Source organism: Lepidochelys kempii, chromosome 25, assembly GCF_965140285.1.
Source record: "Lepidochelys kempii isolate rLepKem1 chromosome 25, rLepKem1.hap1, whole genome shotgun sequence".
Lineage (NCBI taxonomy): Eukaryota > Metazoa > Chordata > Testudines > Cheloniidae > Lepidochelys > Lepidochelys kempii.
The window spans coordinates 6,276,532-6,304,350 of record NC_136404.1 but is presented as its reverse complement, the minus strand read 5'-3'; the positions used below and the strand labels follow the sequence as shown (position 1 = coordinate 6,304,350).

At 49.9% G+C, this 27,819-nt stretch overlaps 2 protein-coding genes across 4 annotated transcripts in view; one reads left to right on the top strand and one right to left on the bottom strand.

Annotated features, from left to right (window-relative positions):
- The window catches only part of APBA3 (amyloid beta precursor protein binding family A member 3), a 32,328-nt gene extending 13,875 nt beyond the window's left edge, over positions 1-18,453 (bottom strand). For 2 of the 3 annotated variants that reach the window (XM_073324715.2, XM_073324718.2), the window contains exon 1: positions 1,775-1,920. The gene's annotated coding sequence lies outside the window, so the exon portion shown is untranslated. Of the gene's footprint in view, positions 1-1,774; positions 1,921-17,447 lie in introns of those variants that run through there. The other variant, XM_073324716.2, reaches the window with a different exon arrangement.
- MRPL54 (mitochondrial ribosomal protein L54) lies at positions 1,674-21,773 on the top strand. Its single transcript, XM_073324719.2, has 4 exons — positions 1,674-1,826; positions 18,394-18,715; positions 19,915-20,071; positions 21,419-21,773. The coding sequence occupies exons 1-4, from the start codon at positions 1,689-1,691 to the stop codon at positions 21,549-21,551; spliced, it is 750 nt and encodes a 249-aa protein (XP_073180820.1). The 5' UTR covers positions 1,674-1,688; the 3' UTR covers positions 21,552-21,773.
- The last annotated feature ends 6,046 nt before the right edge of the window (positions 21,774-27,819 follow it).

The following is a 27,819-nucleotide window of genomic DNA, read 5'->3' as shown; positions in this document are numbered from 1 at the left end:
ACACTCATCAATGACCGAATCTCACAGGGCCCTCCTCGGAGGCTGGCTAATCTCACTGTCCCTAGTTTACAGAAGGGGAAACTGAGGCACAGAGCCGTTAAGGCTGACATTTTGCAAAGGTGGCCATTGACACTGGGAGCCCAAGCTGATTATTTCAGAGGTGCTGAGCCCCCTCGATTCCCGCTCGGAGCTGTGGGCACTCAGCACTTCTGAAAAATCAGCCCCCTTCCAGGTTTCTCAAGTTGGGCACCCAAAGCCAGTAGCCTCTTGTGAGAACTCTGCCCTAAGGGACTTGCCCAAGGTCAGGCAGTGAGTCAGTGGCAGAACCAGGAACAGACCCCCCCAGGAGTCCTGACTCACAGTCTGGTGCCCTGAGACCACATTAACAATTCTCGCTTTAGTCCCTCTCCAAACATATCCACTGTCTAACCTGAAGAGGGTGGGCGCTTCCTTGCCTGCAGTGGGGCTCAACCCCCGCTCTTGGTACTGCTGCAAGGAATCCAGCCCCAAGGTTCGTGCAGGAGACTCATAAAAAACTCCTTCTGAAGAGCTATTATGTCCTCCTCTGCTGGGCAGTGTTCCCCAGAATCAGTTGCTTTCCCCTGGAGGGCGGGGATCCACAGATGTACACTGAGATGCTGGGAAGCACCCTCAGACCCCAGCAGGACAAGGCTGGAGGTCACCATGCACAGATCAGTGGCTGCTTCCTGTGTCTCTCCCAGCAGCTGTGCTGAGAATGCTGAAATCGCCCCCCCAAAAAAAGTCTGCTTCCCCTCTGTCAGATCCCGGAGGTAGAAATGTCACAGCCCCCTAGGACCCCCGCATGCCCCCTCACACTGCTTACATTGCACGTTAACATCTGACACACAAACAGGGAGGCCTCAATCAAGAATCACAGGTTTCAGAGTAACAGCCGTGTTAGTCTGTATTCGCAAAAGGAAAAAGGAGGACTTGTGGCACCTTAGAGACTAACCAATTTATTTGAGCATGAGCTTTCATGAGCTACAGCTCACCACTGAAGTCCATGGAGCTGCTCCTGATTTACACCTGCATCACTGAGAGCAGAATCTGGCCCCATAACCACAATCTAGCCTTACAAAATTACTTACTGCCCCAACACAAGGGGGTTTCATTAGACTGGGGAGTAAAACCAACTAGCTAGGCCCCAATTTTGCAATCAGACGCTTCTAGGCTTCCACCCCCAGGAGCTGCCAGGGCACCGACTTCATTGCAGCTCCACTGGGACAGGGGGGGCCGACTGCAGGATCTGAGTCGCTAAGGTGATAAAAGGTGGGCAACTAACTCCTGTGGCTAGTAAGTTGCCCACTTTTTGACGATGCCTGGAGCATCATGACTAGCGAGCCACATCTCGCTGGGGAGGGACAGCTCAGTGGTGTGAGCATTGGCCTGCTAAACCCAGGGTTGTGAGTTCAATCCTCCAGGCGGCCGTTTAGGGATCTGGGGGCAAACACTGGGGACTGGCCCTGCTTGGAGCAGGGGGTGGGACTAGATGGCCTCCTGGGGTCCCCTCCAGCCCTGGTGTTCTGCGATCTCCCAGCAGTCCCCATGTAAGGCGCAGACCGGATCCCCTCGTTCCGGGCCAAGCCCTTCCACGGATGCAGCCAACTTATTTCCACGGAGCTCCTGCTTTGACTCCCCCCTTTCCGGGGCTGAAGGCCAGGAAGGGGATGCCCCGGATCGGCCGGGCAATGCTGGCCCCAGGACGGGGCCAGGGGAGCACTGGCCACACGCCGGCCCGGCGGCGCGAACTTACTTCCACGAAAGTTTCAGCAACTCCGGGAGACGCAGCGGCGCAGGAACCCGGGGTCAGTTAACTCTTGCCGCGCCGCAGCCGCCCCCGGCGCCCCCCTCCTGCCGGCAGCTGCCCTTGATGTGGCTGCGGAGCGAAACTTCGCTCCCCCCCCCCCCCCCGAGCCCCTCCCTCCCGCTTCCAGCCGCCTGGGGCTCGTCCCCTCCACCGAGCATGCGCGGGCCCCGCAGGCTGCTGGGGGATGGAGTTCTGGGCCGGGCCGCGCAGCGCCGAGCACGCGGGGCGCTGCTGGGGGATGTAGTTCGGAGGCGCAGTTCCTAGGCCCCTCCCCGCGGTGTCGGGGGCCGGGCGCTGCAGAGCCGCTGGCGGTGCCGAGGGAGCCCAGGTGTCCCGTTCTATGGGGACAGCCCCCATACCTGGTGCTTCGTCTTATTTGGGCGCCTACAGCCCCCCACCGCCTGCCCCGATGGTTTACACTTGCCGCCTGGTCACCCTGGCGGTGTCGATCCGGAGGAACAAGGGAAACCAGCGAGAGACGATCTTCGCCCTTCGACCCCATTCCTGCAAAGCTGCGAGCAGGGTCCTAACTGTGCCTACAGGGCTCAGGTGGGGGGGGGGGCGTGTCCCCTGCCCCCCAGTTTCCCACCACAGCAGGGTGCAAACAGGAAAGCGAGCTGCGGCTCCGTGCTCTGCGGAGGAACCCCCAGCCCTCAGCCGGGGCCCTGGAAGCGCTGTTGGCTGACAGGGCTGCCCCCCCGGCTCTGGGTGGTGGGAAATGTACATTCCCTGGCGGTGTGGGCCGCCGGCTCCGCGCACTGGAGAGCTGTCTACATGGTTCTGTCCTTCCCCACCGCTGCGCAGAGCTGGTCTAGTGAGGTTTCCAATGCCCCCTCCGGCTGGGCAACTGAGAGCACCCCCATTAGCACCCCCCTGCCAGCCCACAGCCAGCAGCCGCGCTAGCAGCTCCTGGACCAGGGGGACACTCAAAGCCCTCCATGTGGGTAGGTAGCTCCCCGTCACCCAGCTGGTAGGATGAAAGCCAGGAGAGAGCAGTTTCTGCCGAGCCTTGGCTGAGACCTGGTGAGTGCTGATCTCCTTAAGTCTCTCCCACAAAGCTGATCAGTTTTATTTTCCGTGTCACACTCAGTGCTGTCTTTAGACATTTCAGTTGCTCCTGATGGAAATCAGAGGAAGTGATTGTACATAGCTCTGATTCTCAATCAGAAAATAAAACACGTTTTCTTTCTTAAATTAGTCTACGGGGAATGACTGCCTAGGAAGGAGTACTGTGGAAAGGGATCTGGGGGTCAAAGTGGACTACAAGCCAAATATGAGTCAACAGTGTAACGCTGTTGCAAAAAAAGCAAACATCATTCTGGGATGTATTAGCAGGAGTATTGTAAGCAAGACACAAGAAATAATTCTTCTGCTCTGCTCCCCGCTGATTAGGCCTCAACTGGAGTATTGTGTCCAGTTCTGGGCACCACATTTCAGGAAGGATGTGGACAAATTGGAGAAAGTCCAGAGAAGAGCAACAAAAATGATTCAAGGTCTAGAAAACATGACCTATGAGGGAAGATTGGAAAAATTGGGTTTGTTTAGTCTGGAGAAGAGAAGACTGAGAGGGGACATGATAACAGTTTTCAAGTATGTAAAAGGTTGTTACAAGGAGGAAGAAAAAAAATTGTTCTTCTTAACCTCTGAGGATAGGACAAGAAGCAATGGGCTTAAATTGCAGCAAGGGAGGTTTAGGTTGGACATTAGGAAAAACTTCCTAACTGTCAGGGTGGTTAAGCACTGGAATAAATTGCCTAAGGAGTTATGGAATCTCCATCATTGGAGATTTTTAAAAGCAGATTAGACAAACAGTTGTCAGGAATGGTCTAGATAATTAGTCCTGTCCCGAATGCAGGGGACTGGACTAGATGACCTCTCAAGGTCCCTTCCAGTTCTATGATTCTATGGACTCTTGAGACTTTCTACAGTTCCTGGAGGGCTCTTTCTTAATCCTACAAGGCTGTTACAGCCTTAGAACATAAGAACGGCCATACTGGGTCAGACCAAAGGTTCATCTATCCTGTCTTCCGACAGTGGCCAGTGCCAGGTGTCACAGAGGGAATGAACAGAACCGGTAATCATCAAGTGATCCATCCTGTTGCCCATTCCCAACTTCTGGCAAACAGAGGCTAGGGACACCATCCCTGCCCATCCTGGCTAATACCTTGGAACAGGTTTCTTTATTAACTTCCTTAATATTTGAGTAAGCCCTTGAAAATGACATTGTTTAGAGGGCAAATTTTCTACATAAAATTTAAGACATATAGTGTCACTTTATATTTTAAGACACGGTTAATAATCATCCAGCTGCGTCACTGTAGATACATACTCAGGATTCCTGTATTACATTATGGAACTGAACAGTTTCCAGAAGCTAAAACAGGCTTTTAGATCAGTCATTTGTAAATGCATTGTATAAACAGATTACAATGGTTAAGACTTTCTTTCTAATTACTGGCTATCTTAACAGGAAAAGAAAACACTTTTCCATTAGAAAAAGGTGATAACTTTTATCTACCTTCAGGTGTGTCAGAGCTGATAGGAAACCTATGTTGGCAAATCTGTTGTAATATTTTCTTTCCAATTATCACTTTAAAAGCTTTTTGTCTTTCTTTTTTTTTAAGCTAGTGCCAAAACAAATTTGTTTTCTAATTTGTTAGTTATTCCATGTTTTAGAAGAATGTTTGAGAGGAAACTCAACTACTTTAGACTTCATAACTTTTTAATGAGAAATGAGATATACAAAGTAAGAGTGCATGTATTTTCTTGCTTATATTTTTCCAGACGATAATATAAATTAAAATTAAAAAGTGCGTGGGTGTTTGAGGGTGATTGGTGTGAGGTTATAAGGACAATTGTATTTAGTAAATATTCTGTATTCATTTTATTTACCAATTAAAGTTATTAATTCTTGTACTAAGGCTCCAAAACTGACATAGGAAAGTAAATGCAAAGTAATGCACATTGGAAAACAAAATCCCAGCTATACAAATGATGGGGTCTAAATTAGCTGTTACCACTCAAGAAAAAGATCTGGGAGTCATCGTGGAGAGTTCTCTGAAAACATCCACTCAATGTGCAGCTGCAGTCAAACAAGTCAACAGAATGTTAGGAACCATTAGGAAGGGGACAGATAATAAGACAGAACATATCATGTTGCCTCTATACAAATCCATGGTATGCCCACATATTGAATTCTGCATGCAGATCTGGTTACCCCATCTCAAAAAAGATATATTGGAATTGAAAAAGGTACAGAAAAGGGCAACAAAAATGATTAAGCACGGGTTCTCAAACTTCATTGCATCGCAACCCCCTTATGACAACAAAAATTACTATACGACCCCAGGAGGGGGGCCAGAGTCTGAGCCCACCCAAGGCCCACTGCCCCAGGCGGGAAGGCCAAAGCCCAAGGGCTTCAGCCCAAGGCGGGGGGCCTGTAACCTAAGCCCTGACACTCAGGGCTGAAGCTGTCGGGCTCGAGCTTCAGCCTCGGGCCCTAGCAAGTCTAACGCCAGCCCTGGCAACCCCATTAAAATGGGATCGTGACTCACATTGAGGTGCTGACCCACAGTTTGAGAACCACTGGATTAGGGGGATGGAACAGCTTCTGTATGAGGCGAAATTAAAAAGACTGGGACTTTTCAGCTTGGAAAAGAGACGACTAAGGGGGGATCTGAGAGAGGCCTATAAAAACTTGACTGGGGTGGAGAAAGTGAATAGGGAAGTGTTATTTACCCCTTCTCATAACAGAAGAACCAGGGGTCACCCAATGAAATTAATAACGCAGCAGATTTAAAACAAAAGGAAGTACTTTTTCACATAACGCACAGTCAATTTGTGGAACTCATTTCCAGGGGATGTTGTGAAGGCCGAAATTATAATAGGGTTAAAAAAAGAACTAGATAAGTTCCTGGAGGATAGGTCCATCAATAGCAATTAGCCAGGATGGGAAGGGATGCAGCCCCATGCTCTGAGTGCGACAGTGTCCTTAGCCTCTGTTTGCCAGAAGCTGGCAGTGGAGGACAGGGGATGGATCACCCGATGATTGCTTGTTCTGTTCATTCTCTCTGAAGGACAGGATACTGGGCTAGATGGACCTTTGCTCTGGCCCACTATGGCTGCTCTTATGTTCTTATGATACCTCAAGATTTGGAATTGGGAATAACTTGGTGTATTATCTCCTGATTGTTCTAAATTTACATATAAACTTAAAATATGACTTTAACTGGTGTTTGTATATATTTTTTCTTTCTTTATATAGGAATTAGATACAGTGCTCCTGTCAGATAATTTCTAAGTTATCTGCAAAAAACCTAGAGTTTATAAAAAGAAAAGGAGGACTTGTGGCACCTTAGAGACTAACCAATTTATTTGAGCATGAGCTTTCGTGAGCTACAGCTCACTTCATCGGATGCATACTGTGGAAACTGCAGTAGACATTATATACACACAGAGACCATGAAACAATACCCCCTCCCACCCCACTGTCCTGCTGGTAATAGCTTATCTAAAGTGATCATCAAGTTGGGCCATTTCCAGCACAAATCCAGGTTTTCTCACCCTCCGCGCCCCCCCCCCCCAACTCACTCTCCTGCTGGTAATAGCCCATCCAAAGTGACCACTCTCTTCACAATGTGTATGATAATCAAGGTGGGCCATTTCCTGCACAAATCCAGGTTCTCTCACCCCCTCACCCCCCTCCAAAAACCACACACATAAACTCAGTCTCCTGCTGGTAATAGCTTATCCAAAGTGACCACTCTCCCTACAATGTGCATGATAATCAAGGTGGGCCATTTCCAGCATAAATCCAGGTTTTCTCACCCCCCCCACCCCCATACACACACAAACTCACTCTCCTGCTGGTAATAGCTCATCCAAAGTGACCACTCTCCCTACAATGTGCATGGTAATCAAGGTGGGCCATTTCCAGCACAAATCCAGGCTTTCTCACTCCCGCCCCCTTTCCCAGGGACACACACACACAAACTCACTCTCCTGCTGGCAATAGCTCATCCAAACTGACCACTCTCCAAGTTTAAATCCAAGTTTAACCAGAACGTCTGGGGGGGGGGGTAGGAAAAAGCAAGGGGAAATAGGCTACCTTGCAAAGACAGACTAACACGGCTGTTACTCTGAAACCTAGAGTTTATAGGTGCCTAAGTAACTCCTGGAATTATGGTTAATATTGCCCCTCCCCCACCGCAAATCTGAAACGGTGCCACTGGGGCCCTAAATCTCATGAAGATGCATTGCAGGTTTGTCTCTTAAGCTAGTACCTTGCATTATGGGGCCAAATAGCACGACTGAGTTAATTGCACTAGTAAAGTCCTGCAACCTGACCAGTGCAGATGGGTCCTTGTGTCTGTGCGGAGTTGACCTCAGTGGGGTTCCTTATGGGTGCAGAGGTCTGCCTAGGAGGCCAGATCACGACTGGATGTTTTCCTGAAAGCTCTGCTCTAGGAATTCATTTGGGGACATTCTCTGGCCTGTGTTCTAAGGGGGTCAGACTAGATGATCACAATGGTCCCTTCTGGCCTTGGACTCTCTGACTCAATGAAGGGATTTATTATGAATGGTTATTTATATTACTCCCATAGCACCATTTAGGAATTGGGAGACTGGGAGAGACCTTGCGTTTTTTCACCTTCCTCTGCAGCATGGGGCATGGTTCGCCTGCTGGGATCATCTGTGCACATCTCACCTAAACAATTTCCTGCCACCACATGGACCTCAGGCTTTGGTGGCAACATGGCCTCTCCCATTTTCTGCCTGCACCATGCTACAGTTTAGTCTCTAGAGGACTGAAATGCTACTCCAGAAGTCTGCTCAGGAGTGTGAACTTACTTGCATAAGTATTTGGAGCAGGCAAGGGGCCAGGATTATTCCTAACTAGAATCTGCTCTGCGCTCTTGTTCTAATCCTGCAAGTGCTTAGATGCATGAGTAGGCCAATTGATTCAACTGGACTATATTCTTACTGGTAAATTCACACACAAGTGCCACTGTTTGCATGATCAGGCTTTGGGTGCTTGTATTGCTGAGCAGTGACAAATGGTGGGAGTGGCTTAAAGATCATGAGATTTTCAAAAATAATAAATTGTAGCTTCTCTGTATTTGCTTTCTGGTTTTTGCACCTTTAGGGGTCCATTTTCAAGCTCTCCCCTGCGACCACAAGGGCCAGAAACATCCTTTTCTCAATTAACATAAGCTGAGAGTCTCATGTAATCACATGACTCTGGGAGCTGGGGCTTTAAGAAAAACCCCAAATATCATGAAACTCCTGATAAAGAAGAGTAGGACTAGAAGGGACCTTGATAAGTCATCTAGTCCAGTCCCCTGCACTGAGAGTTTGCAGCACTAGATGCAATAAGTTAAATAATAATTATTAATTAATGTAAGCTATTATTATGACATCCCACTTAAGTATAATAATAGTGATATTCATAATAAATAGCAAGGGGTAATAATGACAAATGAAGGTGTTCTTGCCACTCCATAGTTGCATTGCATTTTGCAGTTAAAGCAGAACTAAAATCCTTAATTGTTTTAATAATTACTGTACCGTTGTTATAGCTTCCACAGCCAGGAGGGACTGTTGTGATCATCTTAGCCTGACCTGTCTCACACAGGCCAGAACACTGCCCTGAAAGAATTCCTAGAGCAGCTTTTTTAGAAAATCATCTGTGATGACTAATAAGGATTCTTACCATTACAGTAATTATAGAATACCAGGGTTGGAAGGGACTTCAGGAGGTCATCTAGTCCAACCCCCTGCTCAAAGCAGGACCAATCCCCATTTTTGCCCCAGATCCCAAATGGCCCCCCTCAAGGATTGAACTCACAACCCTGGGTTTAGCAGGCCAATGCTCAAACCACTGAGCTATCCCTCCCCTCCAGAACTAGCGCATTAGGGTATGTCTACACTATGAAATTAGGTCGAATTTATAGAAGTCGGTTTTGTAGAAAGTGTTTTTATACAGTTGATTGTGTGTGTCCCCACACAAATGCTCTAAGTGCATTTAGTTGGCGGAGTGCGTCCACCGAGGCAACCGTACAGAGGCAACCGTCGACTTCCAGAGGGTTGCACTGTGGGTAGCTATCCCACAGTTCCCGCAGTCTCTGCCACCCATTTGAATTCTGGGTAGAAATCCCAGTGCCTGATGGGGCTAAAACATTGTCGCGGGTGGTTCTGGGTACATATCGTCAGGCCCCCCTTCCCTCCCTCCCTCTGTGAAAGCAACGGCAGACAATCGTTTTGCGCCTTTTTTCCTGGGTTACCCATGCAGACGCCATACCACGGCAAGCGTGGAGCCTGCTCAGCTCACCGTCACCATATGTCTCCTGGGTGCTGGCAGACGTGGTACTGCATTGCTACACAGCAGCAGCTCATTGCCTTTTGGCAGCAGACGGTGCAGTATGACTGGTAGCCATCGTTGACGTAGTCCTGGGTGCTCTTTTAACCGACCTCAATGAGGTCAGGGGTACCTGGGCAAACACGAGAGTAACTCAGCCAGGTCATTTCCCTTTTAAGTTTAGTCTCATGGCGATTCAGTTCTACCGGCAGTGCACTGTCTTTTAATCTGCAGCCAGCAGAAGATGATGGCCAGCACTCATACTGCACCGTCTTCTGCCGAGCACCCAGGAGATGATGATGGCTAGCGGTCGTACTGCCAGCAAGATGTACAAAGATAGATGAAGTGGCTCAAAACAAGAAATAGACCAGATTTGTTTTGTATTCATTTTCTCCTCCCTCCCTCTATCCGTGAAATCAACGGCCTGCTAAACCCAGTTTTGAGTTCTATCCTTGAGGTTCTGAGTTATATCCTTGAGGGGGCCATTCTGTTTCTCGCAAAGCCACCCCCTTTGTTGATTTTAATTCCCTGTAAGCCAACCCTGTAAGCCATGTCATCAGTTGCCCCTCCCTCCATCAGGGCAACGGCAGACAATTGTTCCACGCCTTTTTTCTGTGCAGACGCCATACCACTGCAAGCATGAAGCCCGCTCAGATCACTTTGCCAATTAGGAGCACATTAAACACCACACACATTATCCAGCAGTATATGCAGCACCAGAACCTGGCAAAGCAAAACCGGGCGAGTAGGCGACATCAGCGCGGTGACGAGAGCGATGAGGACATGGACACAGACTTCTCTCAAAGCACGGGCCTTGGCAATGTGGGCATCATGGTGCTAATGGGGCAGGTTCATGCCGTGGCATGCCGATTCTAGGCTCGGGAAACAAGCACAGACTGGTGGGACCGCATAGTGTTGCAGGTCTGGGACGATTCCCAGTGGCTGCGAAACTTTCGCATGCGTAAGGGCACTTTCATGAAACTTTGTGACTTGCTTTCCCCTGCCCTGAGGCGCAAGAATACCAAGATGAGAGCAGCCCCCACAGTTGAGAAGCAAGTGGCAATAGCCCTGTGGAAGCTTGCAATGCCAGACAGCTACCGGTCAGTTGGGAATCAATTTGGAGTGGGCAAATCTACTATGGGGGATGCTGTGATGCAAGTAGCCAACGCAATCAAAGATCTGCTATGAAGGGTAGTGACCCTGGGAAATGTGCAGGTCATAGTGGATGGCTTTGCTGCAATGGGATTCCCTAACTGTGGTGGGGTGATAGATGGAACCCATACCCCTATCTTGGCACCGGAGCAGCAAGTCGGCGAGTACATAAACCGCAAGGGGTACTTTTCAATAGTGCTGCAAGCTCTGGTGGATCACAAGGGACGTTTCACCAACATCAACGTGGGATGGCTGGGAAAGGTACATGACAGGGCTGGGAAAGGTACAGTGAGGAGGGCTTTAAACTAGGTTCACCGGGGGAAGGAGACCAAAGCCCTGAGGTAAGTGGGAAAGCGGGATACCGGGAGGAAGCACAGGCAGGAATGTCTGTGAGGGGAGGGCTCCGGCCTCATACTGGCAATGAGGGGCGATCAACAGGTTATCTCAAGTGCTTATATACAAATGCACAAAGCCTTGGAAACAAGCAGGGAGAACTGGAGGTCCTGGTGATGTCAACGAACTATGACGTGATCGGAATAACAGAGACTTGGTGGGATAACTCATATGACTGGAGTACTGTCATGGATGGTTATAAACTGTTCAGGAAGGACAGGCAGGGCAGAAAAGGTGGGGGAGTAGCACTGTATGTAAGGGAGCAGTATGACTGCTCAGAGCTCCGGTACGAAACTGCAGAAAAACCTGAGTGTCTCTGGATTAAGTTTAGAAGTGTGTGCAACAAGAGTGATGTAGTGGTGGGAGTCTGCTATCGACCACCGGACCAGGGGGATGAGGTGGATGAGGCTTTCTTCCGGCAGCTCACGGAAGCTACTAGATCGCATGCCCTGATTCTCATGGGTGACTTTAATTTTCCTGATATCTGCTGGGAGAGCAATACAGCGGTGCATAGACAATCCAGGAAGTTTTTGGAAAGCGTAGGGGACAATTTCCTGGCGCAAGTGCTAGAGGAGCCAACTAGGGGGGGTGCTTTTCTTGACCTGCTGCTCACAAACCGGGTAGAATTAGTGGGGGAAGCAAAAGTGGATGGGAATCTGGGAGGCAGTGACCATGAGTTGGTTGAGTTCAGGATCCTGACGCAGGGAACAAAGGTAAGCAGCAGGATACGGACCCTGGACTTCAGGAAAGCAGACTTCGACTCCCTCAGGGAACGGATGGCCAGGATCCCCTGGGGGACTAACTTGAAGGGGAAAGGAGTCCAGGAGAGCTGGCTGTATTTCAAGGAATCCCTGTTGAGGTTACAGGGACAAACCATCCCGATGAGTCGAAAGAATAGTAAATATGGCAGGCGACCAACTTGGCTTAATGGTGAAATCCTAGCGGATCTTAAACATAAAAAAGAAGCTTACAAGAAGTGGAAGGTTGGACTTATGACCAGGGAAGAGTATAAAAATATTGCTCGGGCATGTAGGAATGTTATCAGGAGGGCCAAATCGCACCTGGAGCTGCAGCTAGCCAGAGATGTCAAGAGTAACAAGAAGGGTTTCTTCAGGTATGTTGGCAACAAGAAGAAAGCCAAGGAATGTGTGGGCCCCTTACTGAATGAGGGAGGCAACCTAGTGACAGAGGATGTGGAAAAAGCTAATGTACTCAATGCTTTTTTTGCCTCTGTTTTCACTAACAAGGTCAGCTCCCAGACTGCTGCGCTGGGCATCACAAAATGCGGAAGAGATGGCCAGCCCTCTGTGGAGATAGAGGCGGTTAGGGACTATTTAGAAAAGCTGGACGTGCACAAGTCCATGGGGCCGGACGAGTTGCATCCGAGAGTGCTGAAGGAATTGGCGGCTGTGATTGCAGAGCCACTGGCCATTATCTTTGAAAACTCGTGGCGAACCGGGGAAGTCCCGGATGACTGGAAAAAGGCTAATGTAGTGCCAATCTTTAAAAAAGGGAAGAAGGAAGATCCTGGGAACTACAGGCCAGTCAGCCTCACCTCAGTCCCTGGAAAAATCATGGAGCAGGTCCTCAAAGAATCAATCCTGAAGCACTTGCATGAGAGGAAAGTGATCAGGAACAGCCAGCATGGATTCACCAAGGGAAGGTCATGCCTGACTAATCTAATCGCCTTTTATGATGAGATTACTGGTTCTGTGGATGAAGGGAAAGCAGTGGATGTATTGTTTCTTGACTTTAGCAAAGCTTTTGACACGGTCTCCCATAGTATTCTTGTCAGCAAGTTAAGGAAGTATGGGCTGGATGAATGCACTATAAGGTGGGTAGAAAGCTGGCTAAATTGTCGGGCTCAACGGGTAGTGATCAATGGCTCCATGTCTAGTTGGCAGCCGGTATCAAGTGGAGTGCCCCAAGGGTCGGTCCTGGGGCCGGTTTTATTCAATATCTTCATAAATGATCTGGAGGATGGTGTGGATTGCACTCTCAGCAAATTTGCGGATGATACTAAACTGGGAGGAGTGGTAGATACGCTGGAGGGGAGGGATAGGATACAGAAGGACCTAGACCAATTGGAAGATTGGGCCAAAAGGAATCTGATGAGGTTCAATAAGGATAAGTGCAGGGTCCTGCACTTAGGACGGAAGAACCCAATGCACAGCTACAGACTAGGGACCGAATGGCTAGGCAGCAGTTCTGCAGAAAAGGACCTAGGGGTGACAGTGGACGAGAAGCTGGATATGAGTCAGCAGTGTGCCCTTGTTGCCAAGAAGGCCAATGGCATTTTGGGATGTATAAGTAGGGGCATAGCGAGCAGATCGAGGGACGTGATCGTTCCCCTCTATTCGACATTGGTGAGGCCTCATCTGGAGTACTGTGTGCAGTTTTGGGCCCCACACTTCAAGAAGGATGTGGATAAATTGGAGAGAGTCCAGCGAAGGGCAACAAAAATGATTAGGGGTCTGGAACACATGAGTTATGAGGAGAGGCTGAGGGAGCTGGGATTGTTTAGCCTGCAGAAGAGAAGAATGAGGGGGGATTTGATAGCTGCTTTCAACTACCTGAAAGGGGGTTCCAAAGAGGATGGCTCTAGACTGTTCTCAATGGTAGCAGATGACAGAACGAGGAGTAATGGTCTCAAGTTGCAGTGGGGGAGGTTTAGATTGGATATTAGGAAAAACTTTTTCACTAAGAGGGTGGTGAAACACTGGAATGCGTTACCTAGGGAGGTGGTAGAATCTCCTTCCTTAGAGGTTTTTAAGGTCAGGCTTGACAAAGCCCTGGCTGGGATGATTTAACTGGGAATTGGTCCTGCTTCGAGCAGGGGGTTGGACTAGATGACCTTCTGGGGTCCCTTCCAACCCTGATATTCTATGATTCTATGACGCTCGCATCTTCAGGAACTCTGGTCTGTTTCAAAAGCTGCAGGAAGGGACTTTATTCCCAGACCAGAAAATAACCGTTGGCGATGTTGAAATGCCCATAGTTATCCTTGGGGACCCAGCCTACCCCTTAATGCCATGGCTCATGAAGCCGTACACAGGCAGCCTGGACAGTAGTCAGGAGCTGTTCAACTACAGGCTGAGCAAGTGCAGAATGGTGGTAGAATGTCCATTTGGACATTTAAAAGCGCGCTGGCGCAGTTCACTGACTCGGTTAGACCTCAGCGAAACCAATATTCCCACTGTTATTACTGCTTGCTATGCGCTCCACAATATCTATGAGAGTAAGGGGGAGACGTTTATGGTGGGGTGGGAGGTTGAGGCAAATCGCCTGGCCACTGGTTACGTGCAGCCAGACACCAGGGCGGTTAGAAGAGCACAGGAGGGCACGGTGCACATCAGAGAAGCTTTGAAAACCAGTTTCATGACTGGCCAGGCTACGGTGTGAAAGTTCTGTTTGTTTCTCCTTGATGAAACCCCCCCACCCCTTGGTTCACTCTACTTCCCTGTAAGCTAACCACCCTCCCCTCCTCCCTTGGATCACCGTTTGCAGAGGCAATAAAGTCATTGTTGCTTCACATTCATGCATTCTTTATTAATTCATCACACAAATAGGGGGATAACTGCCAAGGTAGCCCGGGAGGGGTGGTGGAGGAGAGAAGCACCAGGAGGGGTGGTGGAGGAGGGAAGGACAAGGCCACACAGCACTTTAAAACTTTAAAACTTATTGAATGCCAGCCTTCTGTTGCTTGGGCAATCCTCTAGGGTGGAATGGCTGGGTGGCCGGAGTTCCCCACACCACGTTCTTGGGCGTCTGGGTGTGGAGGCTATGGAACTTGGGGAGGAGGGCGGTTGGTTACACAGGGGCTGTAGCTGCGGTCTGTGCTCCTGCTGCCTTTCCTGCAGCTCAACCATACGCTGGAGCATATTGGTTTTATCCTCCAGCAGCCTCAGCATTGAATCCTGCCTGCTCTCATCACGCTGCTGCCACCTTTCAGCTTCAGCCCTCTCTGTGTGGTTTTTGGAGGGGGGTGAGAGAACCTGGATTTGTGCAGAAAATGGCTCACCTTGATTATCATACACATTGTGAAGAGAATTATGCAAGGTAGCCTGTTTCCTCTTGTTTTTTCCTACCCCCCTCCCCCCCAGATGTTCTGGTTTAACTTGGATTTTAACTTGAAGAGTGGTCAGTTTGGATGAGCTATTACCAGCAGGAGAGTGAGTTTGTGTGTGTATGGGGGTGGGGGGGATGTGAGAACCTGGATTTATGCAGGAAATAGCCCAGCTTGATTGTCATGCACATTGTGTAAAGAGTTGTCACTTTGGATGGGCTATCACCAGCAGGAGAGTGAATTTGTGTGGGGGGGTGGAGGGTGAGAAAACCTGGATTTGTGCTGGAAATCACTTTAGATAAGCTATTACCAGCAGGACAGTGGGGTGGGAATAGGTATTGTTTCATATTCTCTGTGTATATATAAAGCCTGCTGCAGTTTCCACGATATGCATCTGAGGAAGTGAGCTGTAGCTCACGAAAGCTTATGCTCTAATAAATTGGTTAGTCTCTAAGGTGCCACAAGTCCTCCTTTTCTTTTTGTTAGGATATAGATATTCAGGCCTGTCTGTAAAGGCCTATATTCTAAGAATTTAGGTGTATTCTTATCGCTTGGCTAGTTCTAGAGGTATAAAAGAAAGAATCAAAACCACTGTCTGCCAGCGTAAGGGCCTTCTCTTACTGTGACAGTTTGTGGCCCTGTGCTTAGGCTCAGGCCTTTGGCTAAGCAGCAGAGGCAGCCATAAGCTGGGAAGCAAACAGTCACATCCTCACATTCCAAACTAGTCACACTGAAATAAGGTGCTATTCGGCTGTTAGGAATACAATCCTGTCCTGTATTCTTATCACCTCCAGAGAAAGGGAAGTGCCTAGAAAATGTAAAAGGAAACTTAGTTTGACAGCATCCTGTCTGGCAAGAACTCACTTATCAATAGCTGGGATGTGAAATCCTCACTTCTGTATTGTTTTGTCATTATAGTTCCCACTTTGCTATTGTTTGTCTGTATAATCTCTGTCTGGTTCTGTGATTGTTCCTGTCTACTGTATAATTAATTTTGCTGGGTGTAAACTAATTAAGGTGGTGGGATATAATTGGTTACATAATCATGTTACAATATGTTAGGATTGGTTAGTTAAATTTCAGGAAAATGATTGGTTAAGGTATAGCTAAGCAGAACTCAAGTTTTACTATATAATCTGTAGTCAGTGAGGAAGTGACTGGGGGTGGGCATGTGGGTGTGTGAGATGGGAACAGGGAATGGGGGTAAGAAAATTGGAATCATGTTTTGCTAAAGGGGGAAATGGGAGCAGGGAATGGGGGTAAGAAAATTGGAATCATGTTTTGCTAAAGGGGGAAATGGGAACAGGGAATGGGAGTAAGGAAATTGGAATCATGTTTGGCTAAGGGCAGGAATGGGAACAGGGACACAGGTGTAAGGCTCTGTGGTGTCAGAACTGGGAAGGAGGATACTAAGGAAGGAAACTGGAATCATGCTTGCTGGAAGTTCACCCCAATAAACATCGAATTGTTTGCACCTTTGGACTTCGGGTATTGTTGCTCTCTGTTCATGCGAGAAGGACCAGGGAAGTAAGTGGGTGAAGGAATAAGCCCCCTAACAGTTGTCACTTTGGATGGGCTATTACCAGCAGGAGAGTGAGTTTGTGTGTGGGGGGATGGAGGGTGAGAAAACCTGGATTTGTGCTGGAAATGGCCCAACTTGATGATCACTTTAGATAAGCTATTACCAGCAGGACAGTGGGGTGGGAGGAGGTATTGTTTCATGATCTCTGTGTGTATATAATGTCTACTGCAGTTTCCACGGTATGCATCCGATGAAGTGAGCTGTAGCTCACGAAAGCTCATGCTCAAATAAATTGGTTAGTCTCTAAGGTGCCACAAGTACTCCTTTTCTTTTTGCGAATACAGACTAACACGGCTGTTACTCTGAAACATCTCCTCAGCCTGCCACCTCTCCTCCCGCTCCTGCACTCTGACATTGTCTGCCTCCACGCATTCGTCTGTGCTCTGTCAGTGTGGGAGGACAGCATGAGCTCAGAGAACATTTCATTGCGAGTGTGGTTTTTTTTGCCTTCTAATCTTCGCTAGCCTCTAGGAAGAAGATCCTGTCATCCTTTAAACACATGCAGCTGGTGGAGAAAAAAAAAGGGACAGTGGTATTTAAAAAGACACATTTTATAGAACAATGGGTACACTCTTTCACGGTAAACCTTGCTGTTAACATTACATACATCGCACATGTGCTTTCTTCCAAGGTCACATTTTGCCTCCCCCCAGCGAGTGGCTAGCCCCTCCATGTGGCTAACAGTGGGGAACATTTCTGTTCAGCCACAGGCAAACAGCCCAGCAGGAATGGGCACCTCTGAATGTCCCCTTAAGAAAAGCACCCTATTTCAACCAGGTCACCATGAATGATATCACTCTCCTGAGGATAACACAGAGAGATAAAGGTTGTTTGAACGCCAGCAAACATACACTGCAATGTTTTGTTCTACAATGATTCCCAAGTATGTGCTACTGGCCTGGAGTGATAAAGTGTCCTACTATGGTGGACAGAATAAGGCTGCCCTCCTCAGAAACCTTTTGCAAAGGCTTTGGGAGTACATCCAGGAGAGCTGCGAGTGCCAGGGCAAATTAATCATTAAACTTGCTTGCTTTTAAACCATGTATAGTATTTTAAAAGGTACACTCACTAGAGATCCCTTCTCCGCCTGGTGGGTCCAGGAGGCAGCCTTAGGTGGGTTCGGGGGGTACTGGCTCCAGGTCCAGGGTGAGAAACAGTTCCTGGCTGTCAGGAAAACCAGTTTTTCTGCTTGCTTGCTGTGAGCTATCTACAACCTCATCATCATCTTCCTCGTCCCCAAAACCTGCTTCTGTGTTGCCTCCATCTCCATTGAAGGAGTCAAACAACACGGCTGGGGGAGTGGTGGCTGAACCCCCTAAAATGGCATGCAGCTCATCATAGAAGCGGCATGTTTTGGGCTCTGACCCGGAGCGGCTGTTTGCCTCTCTGGTTTTCCGGTAGGCTTGCCTCAGCTCTTTAAGTTTCATGCAGCACTGCTTTGGGTCCCTGTTATGGCCTCTGTCCTTCATGTCCTGGGAGATTTTTTCAAATATATTGGCATTTCATCTTTTGGAACGGAGTTCTGATAGCACGGACTCCTGTCCCCGTACAGCGATCAGATCCCGTACCTCCCGTTCGGCCCATGCTGGAGCTCTTTTGCGATTCTGGGACTCCATCATGGTCACCTGCAGCTCGCCAGGCTGGCCAAACAGGAAATTGAAATTCACGGGCCTTTTCCTGTCTACCTGGCCAGTGCATCTGAGTTGAGAGTGCTGTCCAGAGCGGTCACAATGGAGCACTCTGGGATAGCTCCCGGAGGCCAATACCATCGAATTGCATCCACAGTAGCCCAGATTCGACCCGGCAAGGCCGATTTCCGCGCTAATCCCCTTGTCGGGGGTGGAGTAAGGAAATCGATTTTAAGAGCCCTTTAAGTCGAAAAAAAGGGCTTCGTCGTGTGGACGGGTGCAGGGTTAAATCGATTTAACGCTGCTAAATTCGACCTCAACTCCCAGTGTAGACGCTAGTCACTGCCCATGGGCACAATCCGAATTTAAATTGCTATTAATCCACAGGAGCAGATTTACAGGAAATACAGTTCGGGCCACCCAAAGAGCCTTCCCCCATCTCCCGCCTGCTCCGCCGAGGGGAGGGGAGTGAAGGAACTACAGCTCCCAGCATGCTCCCCGGTCCCTGCCGGACTGCGAATCCCAGCCGGCCCCGGGCTGCGCCCCGCGGTGCCCGGGCGGGGGAGGCCGGCGCGCGGCCCCGCGCGTGCAGCTGGAGCGAGCGGGCCCATGGCAGCCCGGGCGCTTGTGCGGGCTCTCGCGGCTGGGCGCTGCCCGGCCGCCGGCCCCTTCTGCAGCGTGCTGGCTCGTGGCTATGCCAAGAAAGCAGGTGAGTGTGGGGCCGGGCCCCCCCCCCCGCTGGCTGCTGGGGGCCTGGGGTGCACTGAGTGGCTGGGACTCAGCTGGGACGCTCCCTGCTGCCCTCCCCGGGACCCCCGCGCTTAGGTCGGGTGGCCCCGCTCCCGACAGCCCCCTGGGGCCCCCCCAGCCCTAGCGCTGCTTGCTGGGAGCAGCCGGCTTGGAGAGGGGGCGCTGGCCCCTGTTTCCATGGTGTGGCTGTGTCCAGGCTGCGGCTCTCACGCCAGCAGCCCCCGGGCGCAGCCTTGGCTGGGTTTCGTTTCAGAGCAATCCCCTGCCACCGAGATTTCGCCCTGCCCGTGAGGGAGGAACATCTACCCCGGGTGCAAGCTGGGAGTCAGGACTCTTGGGTTCTGTTCCTGCTGGCGGACCTCTGCAGCCTCTTGGGCGAGTTTCTCTTTCCCCTTCTGTACCTCAGTTTCCCCATGTTGCAAATCCATAATACCAACCTCATTGGAGGCGAGGGGAGGTAGGATTGGTCCAGCACTTGGGGCACTAGCCATGGATTTGGGAGACCTGGGAGCCAGAGACGACCTGTGTGTCCCTGGGCCAGGCAGCCAGCCTCAGTTCCTCACCTGTAAAAGGGGGGTCCTACCTCCAGGGCATTGGGAAAATAACTACACTGCAGATTGTGAGGGGTCACGTGCTGTAGTGATGGCATCCTACGAGCCTCGTAGATTGCTGCCCATTTTGCTCTGCGCTGAGGTCCTCCCAAGTGTGTTTGGACATCAGCGTGGTGTGGGGTTTAATATGCCCACTCCGACTGCCCCAACAAGAGAGGCTCATTGTTTTGCACCACAGTGGCCTAGACTCTCGGAGGTAATGTGACCCTAACTGGACTGAGAGCTGCCTTGACGTCACGGTGACAGGCACGTCAGAAATTCACAGGCTTCTGCTCCTTGCGTTGCCGGGGGCTGGGCTTATGGGGAGTCAAAGTGAGAGGGTTGAGTGGTACAGTTGCGGAGCATTTGAGGTTTTCCGAGTCAGTGGACGTGCCTCCAAAGCCGCTCACTTGTGTAGCAAGAGTGTTTGGTCTCTGCCCCCTGTGAAGTGGAAATCGCAGGCGGAGGAACTTGGTAGGACCATTGCTGCTCCCTGCAATAGTCCGGTGCCTCCCCCCAGTGCCGAGGCGGCCGGGCGCCCTGCTGACATCTGTGTTTGTCTCTGCAGCGGTGAAGGCCAAAGGGAAAGGCTTCAGTAAGGAGGAGCTGAAAGGCCCGGAGGTGTGCAAGGACCCCGTGCTGCTCACCACGCACGCCATGGGAGTGAACTTCTACAAACAGGGCCCAGAGGTGGCTTTGAAGGACGACTCTGAGTATCCTGACTGGTGGGTGAAGCCTGGTCTGCCCTCTCCCAGCCACTCGAGGCACATGGAGACTAGTGGTTAGAGCAGGGGCCTGGGAGCCAGGACTGCTGGGCTCCATTGCTGGCTCCATCACTGACCCCCTGCGAGACCTTGTACCTAGCTGTGCCAGTCTCTAGCATGGGGTTAAATCAGGTTTATGGGATATATTGTGCCCCACAGCTGAAAGGGGAGAGCAAGTTGCTGAATAACTCGGGTTGTGAGCTCCCTGGGGCAGGGTCCGGGGGTTTTGTTGGGTTTGTGCAGCCCTAGCACAGTGGGGGCCTGGGTCATGACTGGGGCTCCTGGGCACTACCGTAATACACCTAATAGATAATGTAGAGCCCCTGTAGCACCATGGGGTCCTGGGTAACGATGAGGGCACCTGGGCGCTACCATAATATATCTAATAAATAATGTACAGCCCTAGCACTGTGGATCTTGGACCCCGACTCGGGCTCCTAGGTATTACCATAATACACCTAATAAATAATGTACAGCACTTTGTATAGTGGGGTTCTGGGCCATGACTGGGGCTCCTAAGTGCCACCAGAATAGAAATAATAAACAAGCAGAGCTGTCACCCCCTCTACAAAGGTGTCCCCCCCCCTTCATACTCCCCCCCGGCACCCCTGCACTTGTCAGTGTCTGACTCTAGCCACCTGCAATGCTTGTGCTGTATCCCGGCACCCATGGCCCCCTGCAGAACCAAGCAGCGTCCCGCCCTGTGGCCTCCGAGGGCCAGACCCTGCCAGTGCTTAGTCCCACGTGTTTGTGGGATCAGGCCCTGAGCAGGGGGTCCTTCCTCCCCCATCTGCCGGGGGTTGACCAGCCGAGCTGAGCAAGTAGGGGGAGTTTCTGGTTTGCTGGTAATTCTGAAAAGCAGGAAAAATATTCATTTCAGATGGAAGAAAACATTTTGGTTTGATCTTGTCTTTCTCAACATTTTTTATTATTTAATCAAAGGAAAGCTGGACATGCACCTCGCTTGGAACCAAAAAAATCAGAACATTTTGTTTTGAAAAGGTGGAAATGAAATGGGATCATTCTTCCCAACCAAAGCAATTTGGTGCGTGTTTGTGAAACTTTTCAGTGTAGCTGAATCTGCATTTTTCACCAGAAAAGCTTTGTGCAAAAAATTGGGCCCAGCTCTGGTGACCCTGGCTAGCCTTAGGGCGCTTTAAATGATGAGGCGTGCTCGATGGCAAGTGACCGCATGAGACCAGGAGCTAGCTGGAACCTGAGCGGGCTGATGCATCCCATCACCTGGGTCAGGATTAAGGGATCCCGCTTGACCTAGAAACTCACTCTCTCTTGTGCATTGGTCCCCAGGCTTTTCCAGATGCACCTCGGCCCCCCCAAGACACTGGAGGAGCTGGACCCTGAGACGCCCCAGTACTGGAGGCTCCTGCGGAAGCATAATACCTGGCGCCGCAACAAACTGAGCAAGAGCAAGAAGTTTTAGGGTGGGGCCTGTATGGTGACAGCCCTGCACCTCCTGTGCCCCCGGGCCTGGGAAGGATGCTGCACTGGGGCTCGAGGTGGGATTTGGACGTGTCCTGTGAGACGGAAAACAGATCCAGCTGGGCGGGCCCCTGAGCTGGGATCAACTGGCAGCTCCGCCTGGCCAGAGTCTCTTATTTTTACTTTGAATACTGACGACAATAAATCATTGGCCGTAACTGGACAGCGTTGGTGGGTCTGTCCTGTTATTTGAGCCCTGTTACCCAGGGCTCAAATCTTCATGCATCCCCCTCTCCACGGCATCTGGCGCATCGCTGGGTCATTGGCTCCCTTTGAGGGCTGAATCAGAGTAGCAGTGGTGTTACCCGGTGTTCTTTCAACCCAAAGCTCTTGGTAACTTTTACTCTGTGCGAGGTGGTGTCAGGAAATAAATCAGGGGAGACACGGCCGTCCGACCGATAGATGGCTGGCACAGGAGGCCAGGCTAGATGATCACAAGGTCCCTTCTGGCCTTACAATCTATAAATCTATGAAAAAAATGGCCAGGGGCTTTGCAGAGCCGTTAAAGACAGTGGCACATGGCTGGCCGGCCCAGGCTGTCTGTGCGTACGGCAGCATGTGGAGTAGCAGATGCTTCAGGCCCAGCTAGCTGGGTACAAAGAGTGTAGACAGTGAGACGTGGTTTAGGTGAGCAGAGTACGGTAGAGAGCTGGACACACCTCAGCCCCCAGGTTTGTCCTCTCCATGGCTGTCTACAAGCCCAAGCAGTGCCTCCCCCGGCTGCTTTTAGCAGAGTAATGTCCCACTGCCTCCCCCTGGCCAGAGCCTCTCACTGCGGCCTGTCGCTGTGTGTGTAGTGTCTGTACTCAGCACACTGCCGTAAATGTAGACATCGCGTTGGGCAGGCATCCTTTACATGTGGTGCTGGGATTTTTTAATTTTATTTCACAGCGTGAGGCTAGAGGCTTCATTTTTAAAATTATTTCCCCCCCGTAATGAAAGCCTGGAATTTGGGGTTCAAGGAGCCAGCTTCCAGAAAGGGCTCTGCTTTGCTGATCCACTGTGAGCCACCATGGGTTCACCCCTGTCTCCTGCGTTGCGTCAGACCAATGGTCCGTCTTCCCCAGTAGCCTGTCTCTGAGAGTGGCCCGTACCAAAGCTTCAGTGTTTAGAACAGTGCAACTGTGGAATGATCCCCCCAATCCCAGCTTCTACTTCCAGTCGTCAGAGGTTTAGGGTGCTCCATGCGTGGGGTTGCGTCTCTGACTATCTTGGCTAATAGCCATCGATGGACTTCATCCTCCATGAATTTACCTAGCTTTGTTTTGAATCCAGTTATGCCATCACAGCATCCCATGGCAATGAGTTCCACGCACGAGTTGTGCATTATGTGAAAAGTACTTGCTCTTCCTTGTGTTCAGCCTGCTGCCGCTTAATTTAATTGCGGCTTTTGTTTTGGGAACAGGCAGTTAACCCTTTTCCCACGCCATTCATGATTTTATAGACCTCATATCATTCTACCCTTAGTCGTCTCTCTTCTAAGGTGAATAGCTGTAATCTTAGTCTCTCCTCGTGTGGAAGCCGTTCATCCCTGGATCATCTTTGTTGCCCTTCTCTGGACTTTTTCCAGTTCCACTCTGTCCTTTTTGAGATGGTGGCAACCAGAACTGGACAGTATTCAAGGGGTGGGCGAACAATGGATTTATACTGTGGCATTATGATATTTTCTGTCTTCTGTTATCCCTTCCCTACCAGTCCCTAACATACTATTAGCCTTTTTGACAACAAGAGGTACGCTTAGGTGATGGTTTGGAGCATTTCTGAAAGAGCCTTCAAGGAACAGTGGGAGCAATGGATGAAATTGGTTAGTATCGTCAGCAGGTGGGCCAAGGGGAATGGCTCTGTGTCCAGGCCCTAGGACAGCACAGGGCATGGAGGATTGATTTCAGCCGCAGATTTGAACTGTGATTTAAATCAGCAAGCAGGAAACCTTGATTTAAATAATCAAATTGCATCTTGTTTTGCATTTGCACTTTTTAGTTATGTTTCTAAAGCAAGGTTGATTCTCATTGGTGGTAACTATTAAAACAGGTTGGTTTGCCATTAAAATAGCCTTTTTGCTAAATTTGGTACTGGCTTTTGCTAATCACGAGGATACACTAGAAGTGTACATACTTATTTAAGCAATTACATATCTAAACGTACATTTACTCAGATTCTTAATTTTTCCTATTTTCTACCATTAGAAAACAGTGAGCAATGCATTTCTTATTTACTAGATGATTAATTAGTTCTCCTTGTGTCAAGCTGCTTTTGGATGGAAATTGGGATTCAATTAACAATGCACAAACCCAGCATTTCCAAATGTGTTTTTCATTCAATGTGACGGCCACAGCTATGTTGGATACATACATCAGGCGCCTGCCTTCCTGTAAAGCTTCAAGAGCAAACATCCTGCTTCATATTCTATGGGATTTGATGTACAGGATTAGGGTAAATTTAGGGCCTTGACCCAGGTTGTCAATAACTTCCCATTTAAGTAGGTTTGTTTTAAAAAAGAAAAATGCACTTAATTTAAATGTAAAAGAATTGGATTTTGTGTAAATCCCCCTGAGCCCACCTTGCTGGGAGTGTGAGGGATGCTCCTAATCTGCAGCCTTCCCCTGGCTGGTGCTTGTTTGACTCAAGGATGCCACAGAGGTTAGAAATGGGGAGGGAGGGGATGTGCCCCGTAGCTCTCCAGAAGGTAGTGTGTGCCCCTCCCCCGGGGATTTACAAAGCACCCTCCACCTCCACACACTCTCACTTCCCCTTTGGCTCCCCCATTCTCAGGCTGTGCAGTCGAAGGAGGCTCCTCCACTCACCTGACCCCGCGGAGGGAGGGAGAAGCGTATTCACCCATTCTGCCTTCACGTTTTCTAAAAGGGAGCAGTGTCTAGTGGTTGCGGGGGGGATTGGCAGCCAGGACTCCTAGGTTACATGAAAGGATCTGCTGCAGGATGCTAGGCAAGACCCGTTCCTGCTTCTCCCAAAAGCCTGGCACAAAGAGATCAAGATCCACACCCACACGCCTCAATCATGGAGCAGAGCCCACCTGGCTGTGCCCATCCAGGCCTCCCCCACTTCTCTGCCAAAGCACCTTGATCCTTCCCAGCCCCGCACTTCCAGCCCCCAGTCCCCCCACACCCCTCCCTTCAGCTCTGCACAGAAAAGTCCTGTCTCAGTAGCATCTCCACCTTCCCCCCATCAGCTGTTTATGTAGTTACACTAGAAACTGCTCCAGAAGCGCAGGGAGTTTGCTCCGGGGTTTGGGGCAAGCTGCAGCCGCGGTGGATCATGCAGGATTCCTGGGGCATGGAAGGGCACAGAGCCAGCTGGTACCTGCACAGGTGGAGATGTTACCTAGCAGCTCTGTGTCCTTGGGGAATCAGGGCGCAGTACCCAGCCTCTGTCTGACTCACTAAAGACCTCCCGCTGCCCAGCCTCTGCTTGAACCAAAACCGATCAGAAGAAAGATGTACAAAAAGCAATGAAAAGGCTGTGGGAGACACCTAAACCCCTGGGATAAGGGTGACAGGATTAAAGAAACTCCCGTAGCCTCATTTGCATCAAAGATGGAACAGGGAGGCATCTCTATTAGCATACAGAATGGAGAACAGAGATTCCAAAGCAAGAACCCCTTGGAACTCTGGGACTATAAAAGCAGGGAAGCACTGCATGATGAGAGATCTCTGCTCCAGGTGTTAATGCCTGCACCCTCCCAGCTCTGTAGTTTCAGACCAATTCTAGTAATAAATCCTTTATTGGTATCCAAAATACTGAAGCTCCCTAATTGCGTTGTGAGCTCCCTCGAAGGAACACTGCCCATAGCCAGGAATGATCAGTTCCTATTGTCTAGCCTGAACAAAACAACTTTGGTATATTCCCTTGAGCCATAAGTTTACACATAAACAAATCTAGTGTTCTCCCTCCAACCATTGTTGTTTCCCTATAAAAACCCCTACCCATGCTCAAATAAGTGCTCTGATGCCTGGATCCAAAATCTGCATCAGTTCTATTGGGATATTGGGACTTCATCTTCTCCTGACTGATCGTGCTGGGGGCTCTGCCTGACTCCAGCACTCTGGACCCTCAGCTACCACCACCACCTCGGATCCCCAATCGATTCAAGCTTCACGGAATGGCGAGAATCCAGCTCTCTCTCTCTCTCTCTCTCGGAATAGCCTTCTGACCCTGGCTTGTGTGATCAGTTATAGTTTTCTAAACCTGACTTTTATAATCCAATTTAAGTTAGATTTAATATTATCACTGTTTTAGAATCATAGACTTTAAGGTCAGAAGGAACCATTATGATCGTCTAGTCTGACCGCCTGCACAACGCAGGCCACTGAATCTCACCCACCCACTCCTGTAACAAACCCCTAACCTACTGAAGTCCTCAAATCGTGGTTTAAAGACTTCAAGGTGCAGAGAATCCTCCAGCAAGTGACCCGTGCCCCAAGCTGCAGAGGAAGGTGAAAAACCCCCAGGGCCTTTGCCAATCTGCCCTGGAGGAAAATTCCTTCCCGACTCCAGATATGGCGATCAGCTAAACCCTGAGCATTTGGGCAAGACTCACCAGCCAGACACTCAGGAAAGAATTCTCTGTAGTAACTCAGATCCCACCCAATCTAACATCCCATCACAGGCCATTGGGCATATCTACCGCTAATAGTCAAAGATCAATTCATTGCCAAAATTAGGCTATCCCATCCCCTCCATAAACTTATCAAGCTAAGTCTTGAAGCCAGATATGTCTTTTGCCCCCACTGCTCCCCTTGGAAGGCTGTTCCAGAACTTCAGTTCTCTGCTGGTTAGAAACCTTTGTCTAATTTCAAGTCTAAACTTTCTGATGACCAGTTTATATCCATTTGTTCTTGTGTCCACATTGGTACTGAGCTTAAATAATTCCTCTCCCTCCCTGGTATTTATCCCTCTGATATATTTATAGAGAGCAATCGTATCTCCCCTCAGCCTTCGTTTGGTTAGGCTAAACAAGCCAAGCTCCTTGAGTCTCCTTTCATAAGACAGGTTTTCCATTCCTCGGCTCATCCTAGTAGCCCTTCTCTGTACCTGTTCCAGTTTGAATTCATCCTTCTTAAACATGTTTGTTTGGCTCTCCTATGGTTATTACCTGGCAATAAATAACTTTCATGATTAAGATGGCTGCTTCTCTCTCTCTCTTCCTCAATCCCATCATGGGTGGTTTTTTTTTTTTTTTTTGGCTTCCCCATTCACTTTGCAGCAACGCTCCTCGTACCCAAACTAAAGATCCCTGCAGTGCCCAAAAATCCTGTGGAGTTTGCTCGAGTGGGTTACGACCAGAACAATGGTAACGTGAAAGCGGGGATAGGGTTGTGCTGAACCTGGGGCATAGGCGGGTGGCAGCTTAGACGTGCTGCTCAACCCGGCCTGCTGAGTCCAGGGACGTGTAAGAGGTCAGTTGGGGGGTGCTTATTGACCCGGTCCTCCCAGATGCGTTAACGTGTGTGTGTGTTTGTCTGATTCTGGGACTGGAAGAACCCAGCCCTGGGGAACCAAGGTCCTGCAGGATCGCTCCACTGGGAGGGGACTTGCAGCAGGGAGAAGCAAAGCTCCGTGGGAGAACACAGTGTATAAGCAGTACATTGATAGAATTACAGAATCCCCCACCCCCACAGAAAAGTAACCCTAATAAATGAGTGTTCCCCAAAGTAACGGGCAAATCTGGTAACATAGGAAACCGTTCACTGCTAAGTCCCAGGTTCCCATTCGGGCTGGGAGTCACCAGACGCTCCTGGGGCCAGACCCCCATGGGCATTTCTGTACCTACCTCCTATCTGGGCCTTGGCGTCTCCTGGCTGTTGGCTAGCCTGTGTGTGTCAGTGAGTCGCAAGGCAGCCCCATGGCATGGATGGGACTCAGGAGAAGCTAAGGCTTGAACTGGGACACGGAAACTGAGCAGGTCCCCCCAGAGCAGCACCCCGGGTGCGGGGCAGGGGGATTTTGTCCTGGTGCTGCTCATGTTGCACCTGTGGCTCAGTCTCCAGAGCTGGAATTCACCTCACCACCCAAAGCTGGCACTGCCCAGCCATGGATTCTCAGAGAGGCTGGTGTAAGCCAAGAACGACCCACTTCCCGCTGGCATGTGGAGGGCAGGGTGAGTGCACACGCATGATGGAGTTGCCTGGGGCCCTGGGTGTCAGGGTAGAGGTTCCTGTTTTAGCTGGTTCCATTTGAAGGCCAGTGTC